Genomic DNA, 21949 nt, shown 5'->3' on the forward strand with positions numbered 1-21949 from the left:
AACATAAAAAATGACTGCAAAAGTTTTTATAGATATGTAAAGAGAAAGAGACTAGTAAAGACAAATGTGGATCCCTTGCATTCAGAAACAGGTGAATTGGTAATGGGGAACAAGGACATGGCAGACCAATTAAATAACTACTTTAGTGCGGACTTCACTCGGGAAAATATGAATAATCTTCAGGAAATAATAGAGACCATGGGGCTAATGTGACGGAAGGACTGGGGAAAATAAATGTAAGTTATGAGGTTGTGTTGGATAAACTGAAGGGATTAAAGGCAGACAAGTCCCTAGGGCCAGATGGTCTGCATCCCAGAGTGCTAAAGGAAATAGCTAATGAAATAGTGGATGCATTGTTGATAATTTTTCAAAACTCTTTAGATTCTGGAGTAGTTCTGGAGTAGTTCCTGAGGACTGGAGGGTGGCTAATGTAACTCCACTTTTTAAAAAGGGAGGGAAAGAGAAATCAGGGAATTATAGACCGGTTAGCTTGACATCGGTAGAGGGGAAAATGTTAGAGTCAGTTATTAAAGATGTGATTGAGGCACATCTGGAAAGTGGTGAATTCACTGGTCAGAGCCATCATGGTTTTATGAAGGGAAAATCGTGTCTGACTAATCTTATTGAATTTTTTGAGGATGTAACTAGTAGAGTGGATAGGGGAGAACCAGTAGATGTGGTTTACCTGGATTTTCAGAAGGCTTTTGATAAGGTCCCATGCAGGAGATTACTATACAAACTTAAGGCACACGGTATAGGGGATATGGTATTGAGGTGGATAGAAAATTGGTTGACAGATAGGAAGCAAAAAGTAGGAATAAACAGGTACTTTTTGGAATGGCAGTCAGTTACTAGTGGGGGTACCACAAGGCTCAGTGCTAAGACCCCAGTTATTTATGATATATATTAATGATTTAGATGAGGAAATAGAAAACAGTATTTCCAAGTTTGCAGACGACACAAAGCTGGGTGGGATTGTAAGCTGTGTAGAGGCTGTTAAGAGTGTGCAGGGTGACTTGGACAGGATGGGTGAGTGGGCAAATGCATGGCAGATGCAATATAATGTGGATAAGTGTGTGGTTATCCACTTTGGAGGAAAGAATGGGAGGGCTAAGTACTATCTTAATGGATTCCAATTAGGAAAAGGGGAGATGCAAAGAGATCTGGGTGTCACTGTGCATCAGTCATTAAAAGTGGGCAGGCAAATGCAGTAAGCAGTAAAAAAGGCTAATGGTATGTTGGCGTTCATATCAAGAGGATTTGAGTTCAGGAGCAGAGAGGTATTAATGCAGTTTTATAGGGCCTTGGTGAGACCTCACATGGAGTATTGTATTCAGTTTTGGTCTCCTTATCTGAGGAAGGACATCATTGCCATGGAGAGAGTGCAGAAAAGGTTTACCAGATTGATACCAGGGATGGCGGGACTTGCATATGAAGAAAGGCTAGAACGACTGGGCTTGTACTCGCTGGAGTTTAGACGATTAAGAGGAGATTTAATAGAAACATTCAAAATTCTTAAGGGATTTGACAGGCTAGATGCAGGAAGATTGTTCCCAATGTTGAGCAAGTCTAGAACCAGGGGTCACAGTTTAAGGATAAAGGGGAAGTCCTTTAGGACTGAGATGAGGAAGAATTTTTCATTCAGAGGGTGGTGAATTTATTGAATTCTCTGCCACAGGAAGTGATTGAGGCCTGTTCCATAGCTATATTTAAGAGAGAGTTAGATTTAGTACTTGTGACTAGGGGGATCAGGGGGTATGGAGAGAGAGCTGGAACAGGGTACTGAGTGGATGATCAGCCATGATCAAAATGAATGGCGGTGTAGGCTTGAAGGGCCAAATGGCCTACTCCTACACCTATTTTCTATGTTTCTATTAACAATTGATATGAAAAATATTCCTTTAAAATGGTTGATTTTGTCATGCTAGATCAAAGGAAAATGTTGTGCTTCTGAGCAATATCTAGCATGAAAGATGCTTGACTGCTTCCTGTAACTGATTATTTGATTAGAACAACTGAAAACATAATATAGGAAATATAAAAGTTTTTAAATCAGTGTTATTTGGAGGAGTCACGTGATGGAGTAGTGGCCGGTCGAGTTGAACCAGCCCTCTCCAGAGAAAAGGAAAAAAAGTCCAAAAAACACAAAACACAGGAAAAAGAAGATAAAGTTATAAGGAAGAGCCAGGAGATGGCATCGAAAAAAGAGAAAGCAAGAGAAAAGAGAAGAAAGAAAATCCCCGGGGAAAGTTCCCCACAGGAGGTTAGGAAAAAAGGTGGAGGCATTAGGTATAAATAAAGAGGTAGTGAAATTGATTCAGCAATGGTTGGATGGGAGGTGTCAGAGAGTAGTGGTAGAAAATTGTTTGTCCAATTGGAGGCCGATGACTAGTGGAGTTCCTCAGAGATTGGTCCTGGGTCCACTATTGTTTGTTATATATATTAACGATCTGGAAGTAGGGGTGGAGAATTGGATAAGCAAGTTTGCGGATGATACAAAGATTGATGGTGTTGTGGACAGTGAGGAAGATTACTGTAGATTAAAAGGTGATTTAGGAAGGCTGGAGGTGTGGGCTGAGAAATGGCTGATGGAATTTAATAGATAAGTGTGAGGTGTGAAATTTTGGAAAGGCAAATCTAAATAGGTCATATGCATTAAATGGCAGGCTATTGAGATGTGCAGAGCAACAAAGGGATTTAGGAGTGATGGTAAATAGTACCCTCAAGGCTGATACTCAGGTAGATGGTGTGGTGAAGAAGGCATTTGGAATGTTGGCCTTCATAAATTGGAGTATTGAATTCAAGAGTAGGGAGGTTATGATGAAATTGTACAAGGCATTGGTGAGGCCAAATTTGGAGTACTGTGTACAGTTTTGGTCACCAAATTATAGGAAAGATATAAACAAAATAGAGAGAGTGCAGAGAAGGTTCATGAGAATGTTGACAGGATTTCAAGGTTTGAGTTACAGGGAAAGGTTGTGCAGACTAGGGCTTTTTTCTCTGGAGCGTAGAAGATTGAGGGGGGACTTGATAGAGGTGTTTAAGATTTTAAAAGAGACAGAGTAAATGTGGATAGGCTTTTTCAATTAAGAGTGGGGGAGATTCAAACTAGAGGGCATGGTTTAAGATTGAAGGGGGAAAATTATAAGAGGAACATGAGGGGAAATTTCTTTACGCAAAGGATGGTAGGGATGTGGAATGAGCTTCCGACAGACGTGGTTGAGGCAGGATCATTGGTTACATTTAAGGATAGACTGGATAGTTCCATGGAGAGGAGAGGACTGGAGGGGTATGGACCGGGTGCTGGTCAGTGGGACTAGGAGGGTGGGGATTTGTTACGGCATGGACTAGTAGGGCCGAACTGGCCTGTTCTGTGCTGTAAGTAGTTATATGGTTATATGGAAAAAAAAGAAGATGGTCTTACCTGCACACGGGGGCAGGGAGCCACTGTGAAGAAGATTGACTGACCCCTAAAGCTGGTGAGTGCCTGAAGGAGCGGTGACCTCCTGACTGGCGGACTACAAAAATGGTTCACGGAGCCAGACAAAGGTGCGCAACTGCGCATGTGCAACTCCTCGTGCAAAAAGCAGACGCCAGCGGGAGGGGAGCCCAGCTGAGGAACGCCCAGTGTCGAGAAGAGCTGGAGAGTGGTGAGCAAAGGAATGAGCGGTTGGAAGAAGGCAATCACCGGCGGGGTGACCAACAACAGGACTACCTGCGGCAGGGGGCCCAACAATGGGTTGACCTGCGGCAGGAGGCCCAGCAGCAAGAGGCCCAGCAACTGGAGGCCCGACAAAGACACAGAAGTGGCTCAACAGAAAGAGCTGAGGAGACACAGATACAGAGAAGAAGAGGATACAGACACAGAAGAGGGGGAAAAAGACCAAGATCTACACAAAAAAGAAGGTGAAGCAAATGGACAGACTATAGATAAAGCCTTTTTTTGAAGACCAAATGAGGTCATTAAAAGAATTGCTAACATTTGAATTTAGTGTAAGTAAAAGAAAAATGAAAAGAGCAGAAGACAAAATGCAAAGTTTAGAGTTGCTCATGACAGAAATAGGAAAAAGAGTAGAAAATGTGGAAGAACGAGAAACTGTTGTAGAAATGGAAATAAATGAATTAAGAGGAAAATTGGAAGAAAGAGACAAAGAAATTAAGGAGACACAAGATTTGTTATTGCAGGAAATTGACCTGTTGGAAAACTTCAGTAGGCGAAACGACATAAAAATAGTGGGCCTGAAAGAGGACGAAGAAGGGACAGACATGAAGGAATTTATAAAAGGATGGATCCTGAAGGTGTTAGGAATGACAGATTTACAAGAAGAAATAGAAATAGAAAGGGCACACAGAGCACTAGTACTGAAGCCGCCACCACACCAAAAGCCAATATCCATTTTAATAAAACTTAAGATATACAGCAAGAGAGAACATACTGGAGCAGGCAAAGAATAAAGTTAGAGAAGACAAGCAGCTGTTGGAATATACGCGGCAAAAAAATATTTTTTTACCCAGACATAAGTTTTGAACTTTTAAAGAAGAGGAAGGAATTCAATACAGCGAAAAAGATTTTATGGAAGAAAGGCTATAACTTTATGCTGAGACATCCAGCAATACTCAAAGTATTTATTCCTGGGGAACAGAATAGGCTGTTCTCGAATCCAAAGAAAGCCCAAGAATTCGCAGAACATTTGCAGGACAGAAGAAAAGAAGACTGACAACAAAATATACAAAAATACGTAATAATATAAAATAGAGACAATGTATATACAGTGATTTAAAGATGAAAAAGAGAAGGGAAAGGAAGAAAAGAAAGGGAAAAAAGAGAGCTTTATTATATGTACAGAAAGATAGTGTTCTCGGGGGGGGGCTGAGGGGAGGACAACCATCACTGTGAAATCGGTTGATGGTTGCGAGTATTATCATAAACCAAAATGAAAGGGGAGTTGTGGTTGCCCAGCAAGGGACAAGGGGCAACCCAAAGAGGGGGGTTCATTTGGGGTTAAAGTGTTATTGGTTGTGGGGATTGTTGGGGTATTTTATGTTTAAGCGTGTTGTGATATATTGAGATTAAAAAGGAAAATCTTAAAAAAACAATAATGGAAGAAAGGGGATGGGGGTGCTGAGGAGCTGGAAAAGAAGTGAAAACAAAGATATAAGATGGCCATGTTGAATTATATTACCATAAGTATTAATGGAATACATAACCAAATTAAAAGGAAAAGGCTACTAACATTACTGAAAAAGGGAAAAAAATAGATATAGCATTTGTACAGGAAATGCATCTAACTGAGATGGAACATAACAAATTGAAGAGAGACTGGGTAGGACACATAGCGGCAGCATCATATAATTCAAAAGCTAGAGGTGTAGCCATATTAGTTAACAAAAATGTACCAATCAAGATATAGGAGGAAATAACAGATCCAGCAGGAAGGTATGTAATGATAAAGTGTCAGATATACTCAGAATTTTGGAATTTACTCAATATATACGCACCTAATGATGAAGATCAAGAGTTTATGCAAGATATTTTTTTGAAGATTCCAGATATACAGGGAAACATTCTGATAGGAGGGGATTTTAACCTTTCCAGTGTTGGATAAAACTGGAAAGATAGCTAACAAAAAGAATAAAGTAGCCAAATTTATGTTTAAATCAATGCAAGAAATTAAACTAATGGATATATGGAGGAGGCAACATCCAAAAGAGAAGGAAAATTCATATTATTTGAGTAGGCACAAGACATACTCAAGGATTGATATGTTTTGTTGTCTGCCCATATTCAAGGGAGAGTCGGGAAAACTGAGTATAAAGCTAGACTACTTTCATATCATTCACCCCTGCTATTAGCAATAGAACTGGAGGACATCCCACCAAGAACATATGGATGGAGGTTAAACCCCATGCTACTCAAAAGGCAGGAATTTAGAGAGTTTATTGAATGCCAAATTAAAGCATACTTTGAGACAAACACAGAATCTGTAAAAGATAAAATTTATACTATGGGATGCAATGAAAGCCTTCATCAGAGGACAGATAATAAGTTATGTAACTAAGATGAAAAAGGAATACAATCGGAAAATAGAAACAGCTGGAAAGGGAGATAGCAATTACAGAAAAGGAATTAGTGAAAAGGGAGGATATAAAGAAAAAGAGAGAGTTGGCGGACAAAAAAATAAAATACGAAATATTACAAATGTACAAGGTAGAGAAGAACATAATGAAAACAAAGCAAAAGTATTATGAATTGGGAGAAAAAATATATAAAATATTGGCCTGGCAACTTAAAATAGAGCAAGCTAAAAGAACTGTATTGGCGACAAGGAAAAAGGATAAACAAATCGCATACAACCCAATAGAAATCAATTAAAACTTTAAGGAATTTTATAAATAACTATGCCAAACCAAGAATGAGGGTAAAAAGGGTAAAATAGATGAGTTTTTAGCTAAAATTGAATTGCCAAAATTGCAAGTAGAGGATCAAAGCAAACTGATAAAACCGTTTGAAATAGAGGAAGTACAGGACATATTAAGAAAGCAGCCAAACAATAAAACACCAGGGGAGGATGGATTTCCAATAGAATTTTATAAAACATTTTAAGAGTTATTAATCCCACCCCTTCTGGAAGTAATGAATCAGGTGGAAGAAACACAAAACTTACCAGAATCATGTAAGACAGCAATAATCACAGTAAGGACCTATTAACACCAGCATCACAGAGACCAATATCCTTACTAAACACAGATTATAAGATAATAGCAAAATTATTAGCAAATAGATTGGCCAACTGTGTACCAAAAATAGTAAAACAGGATTTGTCAAGAAAAGACGAACAGTGGACAATGTTTGTAAATTTATTAATTTAATTTATGCAGCTCAAGGGAATAAAAGACCAACGGTGGCGGTTGTGTTAGACGCAGAGAATGCCTTTGACAGGGTAGAGTGGAACTACTTACTTAAAGTGTAACAGATATTTAATCTGCCAGAAAAATATATTAATTGGATTAGGGCATTATATAATGGACCGTTGGCAAAAATAGTGGTAAACGGATATGTATCGAGACAGTTTAAACTAAACAGATCAACTAGGCAGGGATGCCCATTGTCCCCCTCACTGTTTGCCTTGGGAGTAGAACCATTGGCAGAGCTGATAAGAAAGGAAAAGAAAATTAAAGGGATAAAAATAAAGGAGAAGGAGAATAAAATCAGTCTATTCGCAGATGACATCATAGTATACCTAACAGAACCAGAGAAATCAATAAAAGAGTTATACAAGAAACTGAAGGAATATGGAGAAATATCTGGGTATAAGGTCAACACAAATAAAAGTGAAGTGATGCCAATGAGTAATGTGGACTATACAGAACTCAAAAAAGAATCTCCATTTAAATGGCAATCACAAGCGATTCAATACCTAGGTATCAGTATAGACAACAACGTAAACCACTTGTACAAACTAAATCATCAATTATTAATAAGGAAAATACATGAAGACTTGGAAAATTGAAATGAATTACTGCTAACGTTGATAGGGAGGGTGAATTGCATTAAAATGAACATATTCCCATGGGTACAATACTTTTTTCAAACATTACCAATTCCCTTAACAGAGAAATTCTTTGCAGAACTAAGGAGAATAACAAGGAAGTTCTTATGGAAAGGGAAAAAAAATCAAGGGTAGCGCTAGACAAATTAACAGAGAGGTATAATCAAGGTGGATTGCAGTTACCAAACTTCAAAAAATATTACAGAGATATGCAATTAAGGTACTTATCAGATTTTTACCAGACAGGAGAAAAACCAGACTGGACTAAGCTACATAAAGGTACATAATTTATAAATGGGATGAAAAGCTGGTGCAATATAACAATTCACCAGTACTGCATCACTTACTTAAAATATGGAAGAAGATGCACGCAGAAAGAAAAAAAAAATAAATTACCAAATACCAAAAATGCTATTGATGCAAAATCCACTAATCCCTTTAACAATAGACAACTTATTTTTTAGAGAATGGAAGAGAAAAGGAATCAAGAGAATAGAAAATTGTTTTTTGGGAAACAATTTATTAACATTTGAACAGTTAAAGGACAAATATGGAATAATTCACGGTACAATGTTTGCATACAATCAATTGGAAGCTTATTTAAAGGACAAATTGGGAAGCAGACTGAGACTACCAGAAGGAAGCAGCTTTGAATATGTAATTATAGACACAAAGATAATTAAGAGATTTATAACAAACATGTACATTAAGCTGCAAGGCAAGGAAAATGATGAAATAAGGTACAAACCTAAACAAAGATGGGAAAAGGATTTAAATATACAGATAAAGAATGAAACAATGGGAAAAGTTATGTTCTGGAACTATGAACACAAGGCTACGTATGATACAATATAACTGGTTACACAGGCTATATATCATCCCTTAGAAATTAAAAGAGTGGGACCCAACAATATCGGGTAAATGCTTTTGCTGTAAAAATGAAATTGGAACAACAATACACGCAATTTGGACATGCTCAAAAGTGAATACTTTTTGGCAAGAGCTAAATCAGATATTAAGTAAAATCACAGAAAACAACATACCAAAAAATCCAGAAATTTTTCTTTTAAATAACATAAGAAGTAAAGAACTAGGTCTCAAATTAGATAGAGCACAAAAAAGATTCATTATGATAGCTTTAGCAGTAGCAAAAAAATGTATAATGTCAACTTGGAAAATGGAAGAGAACCTGCAAATACAACAATGGTACATGGAAATGAAGAAGTGTATTCCATTGGAAAAAAATACATATAATTTAAAAGACAAAGTTACATTGTTTGAACAAATTTGGGAACCATATATGAAATATAACAGAAAATGCCGGCCTCGAACCTCCACTCCTAAAGTGATAAGAAGATAAACACGATCAGATTTAATGTGTAAAAGTAGATGATGTCTTTCTTTTGTGTGAAGATGTTGTTTTATTGCATTTTATATGTTTAATATTTATTGGTTTTGGAGGGGGTGGGAAGGGGGGAGAAAAAAGTGAAAATGTCACTGTGTATATTTAATGAGAAACATTTGTACATATTTTGGTTGATATGGTTCATAATGCAATAAATAAAAAGTTACAAAAAATAATCAGTGTTAACCAATCACCCGTGAGTAATTCTGCCTGTAATTATTGCAAATAACAAAAAAATCTAGTTTCATAGGCAACATTAATTAGTTTACTTGGAAAAATCAAGAGAGGTAAAATTTAGACCTGTAATGATCTTTTGGCTACTGACAATTTCAGTTCTGTGTTGTGCGAGGTGCCCTTTTGGTGAGGGGTGCATGTGCACAGATAATGACAAATGGAAGTGGGCAGAGCAGAGAGGAAAAGTCAATCAATCATCTGATGCCATTTCTTCGTCACACTAAGCAAGGACTCAGCAAAAAGAGGACCTTGATACCAACGATTACCCTTTCCCCATATCTCAAATTACCGAGATACTACAATTTAAAGTTCAATTGTTGGTTGATTTCTGGTATTTATTGCTGTGATTCTATAAGTATTTCCTTCTACCCAATTTTCTTTAAAGTTTGCAAGGAGTCAGGTGCAGAAAAACTTTGTTGTGGTTTCAAGGCTGTTGCATATCCTATTGCACCCAAATGCAGGTGTATTATAGGCACTTTATATTGTAAAGTTGCATGATGAGGAAAAAGTACTGAAGTTTTAAAACAAAAGTTTCACTGTCAAACTGGTGCGCTAAAACATTTCTTAGTATACTTCTATGGGTTATGCACGGTACCAACAACAATATGTGTTTAAACTTTGCGATACAAGGACAATTTGTCTCGAAGAAAAAGCAAAAAAGTACTTCAGACTGTGGGCATCATTTGGATTATTGTGAAGATTAGGACTTCATACAGTAGGGAGCATATTGAATATATGGAGAATAGTAGAATTCTACTCCTTATAATAAAGAGAATTTTTTTTGAATATTTGTGAATTTTTTCATTAAAAGAATATGGACAATGAAGTGTTGAGATATTTAAAAGGCTGGATCCAGAGAAAAATAAGATTATTTCCAGTAATTGGGATCAAGAAATATAGTCCAAGGATAAAAGATTAAATGAATAAAATCTACAACAAAGGGCTAAAAATTCTAACACAGTAATCTGTGAGACAATGGAATTTGTTCTCAGAGTAACAGTTTGTTGTGAGAATGAAAAATTTGGTGGCTGCTTTACTTAATTATACAGTAACAATTAGAATTTAAAAGAAAGACATGAAGCAGCCATTAGAAGCTGATTGGAGGAAGAAGCTGATTGGTGCGAGAGGTCAGGTGACTTGAGGAGCGGCAACAGCCAGGATCAACTAAATATGAAATGCAAGTTCATTAACAATTAAGAATAACTTTGTAATATTACATTCTTCCCTCCTTAAAAAAAACACTAATATAGTAAACCACTGATTGTATATTTAACTGTCTGGGCACACCTATTGGCTGACTGTACCTGTGGCCCCGCCCACAGACTCCTGAATAAAGGTGACTGTTCCACAGCCCCCTCCCCATTTCAGGACAGTTGACCATCATGGATGTAACTCCATTTTAATGTGAGTAAAAGCCTATCAGTTTGAGATAACTTCAATCTTTTGGAGTTATTGATTGTACATCAACTAGCAGTATCAAGCAACATTCTATGGGACTACTGATACTCCCATCCATATCGATGAGGAGGCTTGGGGACATGACCGGATCACTTTAGTTTTTATAGAGCTACTGTTTCATCATCCTCCACACTATGGCATGTCATATCTTCCTCCTTCTCCAGTATTGGTACCACCAGATTGCTTTTATCTTGTTCCACAATAGGAAATGTGGGGATTGCCTGGGCTTCTGGACAAGGTGCCAAGTCACAAACAGACACAGTAGATGCCCATCCATCTGGGTACCTGATGTTTGGTATATGATAGATTACTGTCAAGGAGTTCAACTTGATCTACAAGTGATTCATTCTTGTTAGCCCTCACAAACCTTTTTAGTAGTATGGGTCCAGGTGTCATTGGCCAGGAGGGCAGTGAATTTCCATGGGATGAGTGGTGTTGGAATGCAAAAATATGTTCATAGGTTGTAGTATTTGTTGTTGTACATAACACTGATCCTTGGGAGTGTAGTACCTCACGAAGCATCAGTTCCCACTGCTTCTCGGGCCAAACGGACTGCCTTCTATAAGATGCTGTTGAACCTCTCTGCCTGTCCATTCTGATTGGGTGGTATGGGGTAATATGACTTGTGGCAACCCCCTTCTGAGAGAGATCATCTGTCAGATGCTTAGACATGAAGGTGATGCCTTGATCAGAATGTATGTAATTTTGCATTCCACATAGACTAAATAGCAAATCCAGGCATCTGATCACTGTTGTAGTATGCATATTGGGACATGGAAAGGCAAAGGGGAAATGTGAGTATTCATCGATTACTGTAAGTAGATATGGGTTACATGAAATGGTAGGCAAGGGGCACTTGAAATCCTTCTGTGTGGGCCTTCTGTGTGGGCCTTCTGTGTGGGCCTTCTGTGTGGGCCTTCTGTGTGGGCCTTCTGTGTGGGCCTTCTGTGTGGGCCTTCTGTGTGGGCCTTCTGTGTGGGCCTTCTGTGTGGGCCTTCTGTGTGGTAACATTCATCTATTTCTCTGTGAACCTTTACTTGGCTGCTGAGCCTCAACACTTCTACCTCTAACTCTTTCTTTTGGATTGTTCTTAAAATCCATCTCTTAAATAACACTTTTGGCTACCTCTTTACCACCAGACCTTACTGTATAAAATTAAGTAAATTTGAAAATAATGAAATCGGCTCATTTTATAATGGTTTTTCCTTTATGCTTATTTAATTATAACTAAAATTCAGTCAATTTATAGAATCACATTACTCGCAAAATATTTAGTTCTATCATGGTTGCATTCCAATGGGATATATCATGGTAAATATTACAGATCTTGCTATAAAAGGAACAATATGGTCAATCTGCAAGGTCCTGAATTCTCCAGGAAAATCAAAATAATAATTGACAGGATTACTTACTTTCGTATTAGCAGTCGAACAACCTCCAAACATGAATACTATGTTTCCAGCAACTACCGATGCATGACCATGCCTGCAAACAACAAAAAGTTAATTTTAGAAGATATTTCACAAGAAAAGAGATGCAAAATACCCTGTGAGAGTTTGCTCACTAGCAGTAAACCAAATTAGTCAAAGTGGGGAGGGAGTGGAGGTTAATTTTTGCCTTTAGTGAGAGGATTAATCCAAATGTTTGATTGCAGCATCTTTGCAGGTTTGGGAATGATGTTGAGGACTTCACTCCATCCTTGTCCCCACAAACTGATTTTTTTTTTTTACACTGGGTTCATCAAGATGTAAGTGGAAGTCATGGGTTATGTTGGGCTGGAGGAACATTTTTCCCACACAGAGCCAGGCACAAATTCTGTCATAATCCTACACCAGAAATATTTTTCTTCATTGCACACAACTCAAACAGATTTGAAGGGATTTATGAATCAAGATGGATATTATTATTACAACAAAGTTTGATTGTTCTGTAGACAAGCATTAAAATAGCACACTGTGGCGGCTCACCACAAGGCAGGCGAACCGGCCCCACTCGAAAGCCACGCGGCGGGGCATCCGGCCAAAATGGCGCCGTCGGGTGTTTCCCTTCCTTCCAGCTCGGGGTTCGGAAACCTGCACTTGGGGACCACGGGATGCCCAGATGACATCAGCGCCCTCCAGCGCGGTTCTCAGCCAGGTCCAGACTGGGAGTATAAGTGCAGCCCAGCAGCCTGCAATAAACTAGTCTGCTCACTGAACTCAACCCATCTGGTTGTGAGTGTTATTGCAGGAGCAGTGTAGCCACCGCTGCAACACTACATTATATCTGCAATACGAGTCTCTGACATGCAGAGAAAGCAATACAGTACATTCCAATGGAACACTAACACATTCAAACATGCCACAGCTAAGACTTGGTTTCATGCCCTGACACACAAAACAACATTGTAAGATGAAAGTTATTCTTATCCTCTGCCAATACCTGCCTCCAAACAAGTAACACAAAGTAAAATTCATTCATGTCTGGAGCAACAAATCTCAGTGTGGTCAATTAAATATCATACACTTCAAATCACGCTGGACAATGATTTTGCCGACAGTTATAGTTCCTTGTTAATCAAGATTAGTTCAAAGAAATTAAAGATTCACTATGTAGTATAAAGAAAACCCATTAACTCTTTAATTGTTTAATTGTTTTACCTAGCTTTACAACTTTCAAACATATTAATTGTAGTCAGCTAACCAGTGTCTGCTGCAGCAATTTTCTCTTTTAGTCAAACACTTAAAGTTTCTATTCTAGTCAAACATTCTCCCCTAACTGTTGGTCTCAAGAGTTCTTGCCATCGGTTATTCAGGAGCCAACTTTTTACACATCCCAACTCTGAAACTCAGTACTTTGATTTATGAAGGCCAATAAGTCAAAAGCTCCCTTTACAACCCTATCTACCTGTGATACCACTTTCAGGGAATTATGTAAGTTTTCCCAAATTCCTTTGTTTTGCCACACTCCTCAGTGTCCCACCATTTACCTTCTATTTATTTTCTTAGTTTGTTCTTCTAAAATGCAACACCACCTCACACTTGTCTGCATTAAATTCCATTTGCCATTCTTCAGCCTATTTTTCCAATTAGTCCAGAACCCGCTGCAAGTTTGAAAACCTTCTTTGCTGTCCACAACACTCCAATCTTAATGACATCTGTAAACTTGCTAATCCAATTTATCACATTATCATCCCAATCATTGATATATTGTAGATGACAAAAAAACAATGGTCTCAGCACTGATTCCTGAGGCACACCACTAATCACAGGCTTCCAGTCTGAGAAGCAATCATCCACCACTACTCTCTGGCTTCTCCCACTCAGCCATTGTTGAATCTAGTTTACTACTTCACCATGAATACCAAGCGTCTGAGCCTTCCTGACTAACCTCCCATGTGGAACCTTGTCAAAGGCTTCACTAAAGTCCACGTAGACACACATCCACAGCCTTTCCTTCATCAACCTTCCTGGTAACCTCCTTGCAAAAGTTTTACATGATTGGTTAAACACGACCTATCACACGCAAAGCCATGTTGACTGTCCCTTACTCAGTCCCTGACTATCCAAATAGTTGTATATCTAATCTCTTAAAACACTTTCCAATAATTTACTACTACTGGTGTCAGGTTCACTAGTCTATAATTATCAGGGTTACTTTTGGAGCATTTTTTAAACAACAGAACTACATGAGCTACCCTCCAATCCTCTGGCACCACATCTATGGCAAAGGACATTTTAAATATTTCAAATATTTCTGCCAGAGGCTCTGCAATTTCTACACAATCCTCCCTTAAGGTCCAAGGGAATATCTTGTCAGGCCCTGGATATTTATCCACCCTCATTTGCTTTAAGACAGCAAGCACATCCTCCTCTTTAATCTGTTTTGGTTCCATGACCTCACTGCTTATTTTCCTTAGTTCCCTTGATATGTGCCAGTTTCCTGAGTGAATGCTCATGCAAAAAAAAAATTAAGATTTCCTCCATCTCTTTTGGCTCCATACATAGCTCATCACTCTGATCTTCAAGGGTAGATTTTGTCCCTTACTATCCTTTTGCTCTTATTTCACCTGTAGAAACCCTTTGGATTTTCCTTCACATTGTCTGCCAAAGCAACCTCATGACTTCTTTTAGCCTTCCTGATTTCTTTCTTGAGGTTCTTCTTACTATTTTATACTCCTTATGACCACCTTATTGTTCCTGCAGCTGTCTGCTATCTCTCTACAGATTTGCTCCTCCAATTTCATTGACTAGAGGGTGGTCTATCATACAACTCCATATATGTGGTCATACCTTTTCCATTCCTCAGCTCCACCCATAAACTTTAAAAGTTAAGCCATCTGGTTTGTCCTGCCTGAGCACGGCAGTGATATTTTCCCAGATGAGCAATGCCGCTCCTCCCCTTTTCATTATCCCCTGTTCTATCACATCTGAAGCAATGAAAGCCCGGAACATTGAGCTGCCAGTCCTGCCTCTCCTGCAACCAAGCTTTACTAATTCCACATGCCAATCCACACTCTAAGCTCATTTGCCTTTCCTACAATACTCCTTGCACTGAAATAGATGCACTTGAGAACATTTTCAGCACATGAAACCCGTTGACTTCTAATGGCACATGCAATTTTCACATCATCTTTTCCTTCCTCCACTTTACTCTCTGCTCTGGCACTCTGCTTCCCATCCCCTGCAAATCTAGTTTAAACACCCCAGTGCAGCACCAGCAAACTTTCCCGCAAAGATATATGCCACCTCCATTAACAATGGCGTGAAGCAAGGCTGTGTTCTCGCACCAACCCTCTTTTCAATCTTCTTCAGCATGATGCTGAACCAAGCCATGAAAGACCCCAACAATGAAGACACTGTTTACATCCGGTACCGCACGGATGGCAGTCTCTTCAGTCTGAGGCGCCTGCAAGCTCACACCAAGACACAAGAGAAACTTGTCCGTGAACTACTCTTTGCAGACGATGCCGCTTTAGTTGCCCATTCAGAGCCAGCTCTTCAGCGCTTGACGTCCTGCTTTGCGGAAACTGCCAAAATGTTTGGCCTGGAAGTCAGCCTGAAGAAAACTGAGGTCCTCCATCAGCCAGCTCCCCCACATCTCCATCGGGCACACAAAACTCAAAACGGTCAACCAGTTTACCTATCTCGGCTGCACCATTTCATCAGATGCAAGGATCGACAATGAGATAGACAACAGACTCGCCAAGGCAAATAGCGCCTTTGGAAGACTACACAAAAGAGTCTGGAAAAACAACCAACTGAAAAACCTCACAAAGATAAGCGTATACAGAGCCGTTGTCATACCCACACTCCTGTTCGGCTCCGAATCATGGGTCCTCTACCGGCATCACCTACGGCTCCTAGAACGCTTCCACCAGCATTGTCTCCGCTCCATCCTCAACATCCATTGGAGCGCTTTCATCCCTAACGTCGAAGTACTCGAGATGGCAGAGGTCGACAGCATCGAGTCCACGCTGCTAAAGATCCGGCTGCGCTGGGTGGGTCACGTCTCCAGAATGGAGGACCATCGCCTTCCCAAGATCGTGTTATACGGCGAGCTCTCCACTGGCCACCGTGACAGAGGTGCACCAAAGAAAAGGTACAAGGACTGCCTAAAGAAATCTCTTGGTGCCTGCCACATTGACCACCGCCAGTGGGCTGATATCGCCTCAAACCGTGCATCTTGGCGCCTCACAGTTTGGCGGGCAGCAACCTCCTTTGAAGAAGACTGCAGAGCCCACCTCACTGACAAAAGGCAAAGGAGGAAAAACCCAAAACCCAACCCCAACCAACCAATTTTCCCCTGCAGCCGCTGCAACCGTGTCTGCCTGTCCCGCATCGGACTTGTCAGCCACAAACGAGCCTGCAGCTGACGTGGACTTTTACCCCCTCCATAAATCTTCGTCCGCGAAGCCAAGCCAAAGAAAAAAAAATATGCCACCTCCAATTCAGATGCAAACCGTCCTGTCAGAGCAGGTCCCACCTTCCCTGGAAGAGAGCTCAATGATCCAGAAACCAGAAGCCCTCCCTTCTGCGCCATGTCTTTAGTCATGTTAAGCTGCATTACCCTCCTAATTCTAATCTCACTGGCACATAGCACAGGTAGCAATCCAGAGATCGTAACCCTGGAGGTCCTGTCCTTTAACCTAGCGCCTAACTTCCTGAACCCTCCTTGCAGGACCTCCTCACCCTTTCTGCCCACATTATTGGTCCCTACATGAATCACAACATCTGGCTACTCACTCTCCCTCCTAAGATTGCCGTGAACTCGATCTGAGATATCTCAGACCCTGGCACCAGTGGCGCAACATACCATCAGGGATTCTCAATCCCTTCCACAGAACCTCTTATCTCTCCCCTCACTATGAAATCTCTTATCACTACAGCTTGCCTCTTCTTATCCATTCCCTTCTTAGCTACAGGACCAGACTCTGTGCCAGAGACCTGATCCCCATGGCTTGTCTCTGGTACCTCGTTCCTCCCTCAACAGTATCCAAAATGGTATGCACTTGTACTTGTTATTGAGGGGTACAGCCACATGGGTGCCCTGTACTGCCTGCCTGTTTCCTTTCCCTCTCCTGACTCTCACCCAGCTACCCTCCTCCTGCCTCCTTGGTATGATAGTGTTTCTCCAACTCCTGTTTATCACCCCTCTCCCTCCCAAATGATCCAGAGTTCATCCAGCTCCAATTCCTTAACTCAGTTTGTCAGGAGCTGCAGCTTTGTGCAGATGAAGTCATCAGGGATACTTTTGGCTTCCCTGGCATCCCACATTCTGCAAGAGGAGCAAAACCTGCCCTTACTTGTCCCTACCTGCAGAAATTCTTTATTCCTCAAATAGGGTGGCCTTTAGTTACTTCAATTCTTGCACCACCACCTCACCTCCTATTCACCAAAGCCTCTTGAGCCAATACCTTTCCACTCTGACCGTTCCATCGATGACCACTCCGTTACACAGTTCCTCACTTTTATAGTATTTGAAACGGGACACCTGCTCACACCTCCAACAATCTGCTTTTAAGACACAGAAATGTTGGAGAAACTCGTCAAGTCCCACAAGATCCTTTCTATCCAAGAAATATAATTAATGTTTCAAGCCTGAACCCTTCTCAAGGTATGAGCAAAAAGGCAGGCAGGTGCCTGAATAAAAAGGTGGGAGGAGGGGCATGGGGGGAGCACAGGCCCACAAGCAAGAGATCATAGGTGAATATGGGGAGGAGGGTAGGAGAGAAAATCTGGGAAGAGAAAGGGAGAACAGGAGATGGTAGCTCTCTGAATGGAGAGGGTTGGGGAGCTGGAGGAATGGAGTCAGAGGGATAGGGAAAGGGACCTAACAGAAACCATCTGGTTGGAAAGTGACAAGACGGCCTTTAATTTGCAGGTGGCCTTGGCTTGACAGTGCACGAGGCCAAGAACAGACATGTTGGTATGACCACTGTGACTTTCCTGTATTTCAGTGGACAGAGTGAAGGTGCTCAACAAAACAATCTCCCAGTGCACACTGGGAGATGTGGAGGAGGTCACAACAGGAGCACCAGAAGTAGTGGATGACCCCTGCAGACACACAAGTGAATTGTTGCATCACTTGGAAGGACTGTTTGAGGCCCCACATCGTGATGAGGGTGGCAATGTAGGAGCAGGTGTAGCATTTCCTATGGTCAAAAGGAAAGGTACCAAGGGGGAGATCAATGGGAAGGAATGAATGGAGGACAATGGAGTCATGAAAGGTGCAGTCCCTATGGAAGGGGACAGGAGAAGATGTGTCTGGTGGTGGGATCATGCTGTATGTTATGGAAATTGCGGAGGATAATATGTTGAATGTGGAGGCTGGTGGGGTGGAGGTGAGGACAAGGGAAATCCTGTTCTTGTTGAGTCTAGGGGTGGAGGGGGCCAGGTCAGATGTATGGGAAATAGAGGAGAAGCAGGTAAGGGATGGTGGTAGAGGAAAACCCATGTTTTTTTGAAGGAGGATATCTCTTATGATCTGGACTGGAAGATGTCGTCCTGGAAGCAGATGTGACAGAGATGGATAAATTGAGAGAAAGGAATAGAATCCTTAAAGGGGACAGGGTGTGAAGCGGTGTAGTCAAGGTAACTGTGGGAGTTGTAAACTGTGGTGGGTTTTTAAAAAAACATTTCTGTAGAGTTTGCTTCCTGAGATGGAGACAGAGATTGAGAAAATGGAGAGTGTTGCCAGAGATGGACCAAGTGAATTTGAGGTCAGGGTGAAAGTTAGAAGCAAAGTGGATAAAGTTGATGAGCTCCTGGGCACATGAGGCAGTACCAAAGTACTTACCATTGTGTTCATTCATTGATTTAAGCAATTCAATACATTTATTTACAATCTGTCAGTCACTAAGTTTAATACATAAATACTGCATTAGTGAAATGTGTGAGAAGCTGTTATACAGGGCCCAGCCCATCGACATTGCTGGAATGCTTTTATCCCTGGAATGACTGCATTAGCTTTTAGTGCATTACTTAGCAATTACTCTTGAACCTTGGAACATCCCAGTCAGCAGCATTTGGCTGCAGGCAATTCCTTGTAAGAACCAAGAGTTTTAAGCGGATAAAAGTGTGTCATATTCATTGCGCTGATACTCTTCCAGCAGCAATCCACCTTTGTCTCAGAACGCTGTACCTGGTTCAATCTGTAGAGAATATTATTCAGCTGTTCAGGATGACTCTTGACATAGATTACTACCTTCCCTTTACAGACCTTCTTGGTAGAGAGATGCCACAAGGTCTCATCCATACCACAACCACTTAAGGGCAGTGAACACTGATATCAAGACTCTGGTTTTGTACAAAAGATCTGATGGGGATGGCGGTGTAAGATTTTGGTGCTTGTTTGCAAGTTTTGGTGTTGAGACATTCTGCCAATTAATTTTTGAAAGCTTGCAGAAGAAGACATCCAAGTCCATCTACCATCTTCTGCCCCCACAGGTTATCCAGTGCATTCTGTTCAGTCTCGGCGTGATTGACATGTCAAATGTTTTTTCTCTGTTGAACCCTTTCTGCAGGGAACCTTTAATGAACCACAGTCCAACTGAATGGAATGTTCTATTGCGAAGGAGCCAGGTCTATCCTTGCAACACTGGTGACAGGTAGAACCTTAGCAAATAGTTATGTGCAGCACGTGTAGTTTGATGCAGCCACACAAAAAGGAATAGAATACATTGTATGGAGGTCTGCAGCCCCCTACAAGGTTCCAAAACAGAGCACTGCATCAGGAGTGTCCTGAATGTTTGAATTGTGAGAATCATATCAAGGTTGCAAGGGTAACTCATACTTAGAAATGAATGATGAAATTTCCCAAATGATTTGGGGTTACTTTTAATTAATAATTTGTTTGCCCCACTAGGGTGATGGGATATTTGAAATAGGTGCAAGTATTAGAGGGATTGATTATTTTAGACGTATTAATGACATAGAATTGGACACACTTTCAAAGTTTGCAAATCATGTGACATTCTGAAATGCAATATACAGTGAAAAGGATAGTAACAGCTTTCAAGAGGACATGGACAAATTGGCAAAATGGAAAGGAAGATACAATATGTTGATACAATTCGAAGCAAGGTGATTCATATTGTTTTAATGAAGGAGAGGCAAAATGATACACACTGAGCATTAAGAAGGATGATCAATCATTTGAATAAATTAGAGAAAATGGAGCTTTATCCTTCAAGCCGGAAAGTGAAGGAGAGATCAGATAAAGTCATCCATAAACATGACACATTTTGATTGAGTTGAAAAAAGCTGTTTCAATTGGCTGAGGAGTCGATAACATTTAGGATTGCAGATATATGATTATCAAAAATGTCAAACAGTAGGAGATGTTATTTAAGTTAATGTTTGTTGATAACCACAGGAATGCTTTAAATAAAAAGGGGTTTGAAAGCAGGATTGTGACAAACAAGCATTGGAGTGGAAGATGAGCTGAATGACCTCTTGCTGTGCTTAATGATTCTTCTCTTCCAGATGCTAAAAGATTGTCCACAACTAACATTGGACAAATGGATGTAACTTTACAAACTCCAGTAAATTTGAGTGAACAGAGGAAAAAGAGTACCACTTCAAACTACCCACCCACCTGCCAGGAAAGATGCTGTGGTTCCCACAATGGCCTCGTTAGCCAGCTCAACACCCACAAAACTAAAGTGGAAGAAAGTCATCCTTGATCCAAAGGGTCTGTCTCAGAAGAAGACTGGCCAGATCATGATCGTGAGAGTCAAAGGGTTAAAAATAATCACAAGATCGAAGAAAGAACAGTGTGTTCTATTTTAACCGACATCTGAGGTGAGTACACAAAGAGATGGTTATCGGTCTGTGAAGTATTGAGAACATTAAGTATAAGCAATAAAATTGACAACGACTTAGCAGAAGAAGTGAATGTTCAGAATTAATTGATTCCTGAATTTTGAATCAGGAGCCTTGAGAAGCTGTTGGTAGTAATTTTAATTCTGAGAAATGAATAGAACCACATGCCAGAATCAGACTGGCAAAAAGAATAAAACTTTGATATAAATTGAGAAATTAGCTTGCTTTACTCTGGTTTGAGGGCTCAGAGGCCCAATAAATTGTGAAATACCTCGCAAAATGAGGAAAAAATATGTCTAATTTAATGTCTCAGTTCCAAGGAAAAGAGCTAGCTGTTACTATGGTAATAGGGATAATCTGAGGCCTAGGTTAAGACTGAGGAATGTTGAAAGACTAAAGCTCATAGTTTCTGTCCTTTTTTTTTCTCTCCTCAATTCACCTGCAAGGAATATGAAGAATTGAATACCCATCTTGATCAATTTTCTCTATTTGATTTCTGCCTTATAAAGGCCTCAGGCTATTTTTATATTTCAGCATATTGTTCTTTCTTTCCAACTCCCCCTTCCCATCCCCATCTCTACTAACAAGCGGCACAGTTGCCATAGCAGTTGGCGCAATGCCGTTACAGCGCCAGCGATCGGGACCAGGGATCGAATCCCACATTCTTTTCACATTCTCCCTGTGTCTGCATAGGTTTTCTCCAGGGACTCCATTTTACTCCCATTGTTCAAAGCATACTGGGGTGCAGGTTAATTGGGTGTAAATGAGCAGCACTGGCTCATGGGCTTAAACTGTGCTGTAAGTCTTAAAAAAACTTAAAAGTAGGTAACTAAGTACACAATCTCATCCTTACCATAGCCAAGGCTCTATGTTAATCACATTCTCTTCACAGTTATGAATGTTTCTATCTCCCTAATTCTTAATTGAATACAGTTTGCACATATGTGTAAAATAGCTATCTTTGAAAGAAATGTACATTATTCTTTTTTTCTGGCATC

The 21949-nt window shown here is 40.3% G+C and overlaps 1 protein-coding gene and 1 long non-coding RNA gene across 4 annotated transcripts in view; one reads left to right on the forward strand and one right to left on the reverse strand.

Annotated features, from left to right (window-relative positions):
• LOC138759112 (kelch domain-containing protein 3) overlaps positions 1–21949 on the reverse strand; it is a 161983-nt gene that overhangs the window by 119801 nt on the left and 20233 nt on the right. For all 3 annotated transcript variants that reach the window (XM_069929069.1, XM_069929052.1, XM_069929061.1), the window contains one exon: positions 12060–12132. In XM_069929069.1, the coding sequence (XP_069785170.1) occupies positions 12060–12092 (33 nt within the window). In that variant the 5' untranslated portion in view covers positions 12093–12132. The remainder of the gene's footprint in view (positions 1–12059; positions 12133–21949) is intronic.
• On the forward strand, positions 18234–20924 carry LOC138738096 (uncharacterized). The gene is made up of 3 exons (XR_011341486.1): positions 18234–18298; positions 19652–19735; positions 20613–20924. It is a non-coding gene; the product is annotated as an uncharacterized lncRNA (long non-coding RNA).

This window comes from Narcine bancroftii, chromosome 1, assembly GCF_036971445.1.
Source record: "Narcine bancroftii isolate sNarBan1 chromosome 1, sNarBan1.hap1, whole genome shotgun sequence".
Classification (NCBI taxonomy): Eukaryota; Metazoa; Chordata; class Chondrichthyes; order Torpediniformes; family Narcinidae; genus Narcine; species Narcine bancroftii.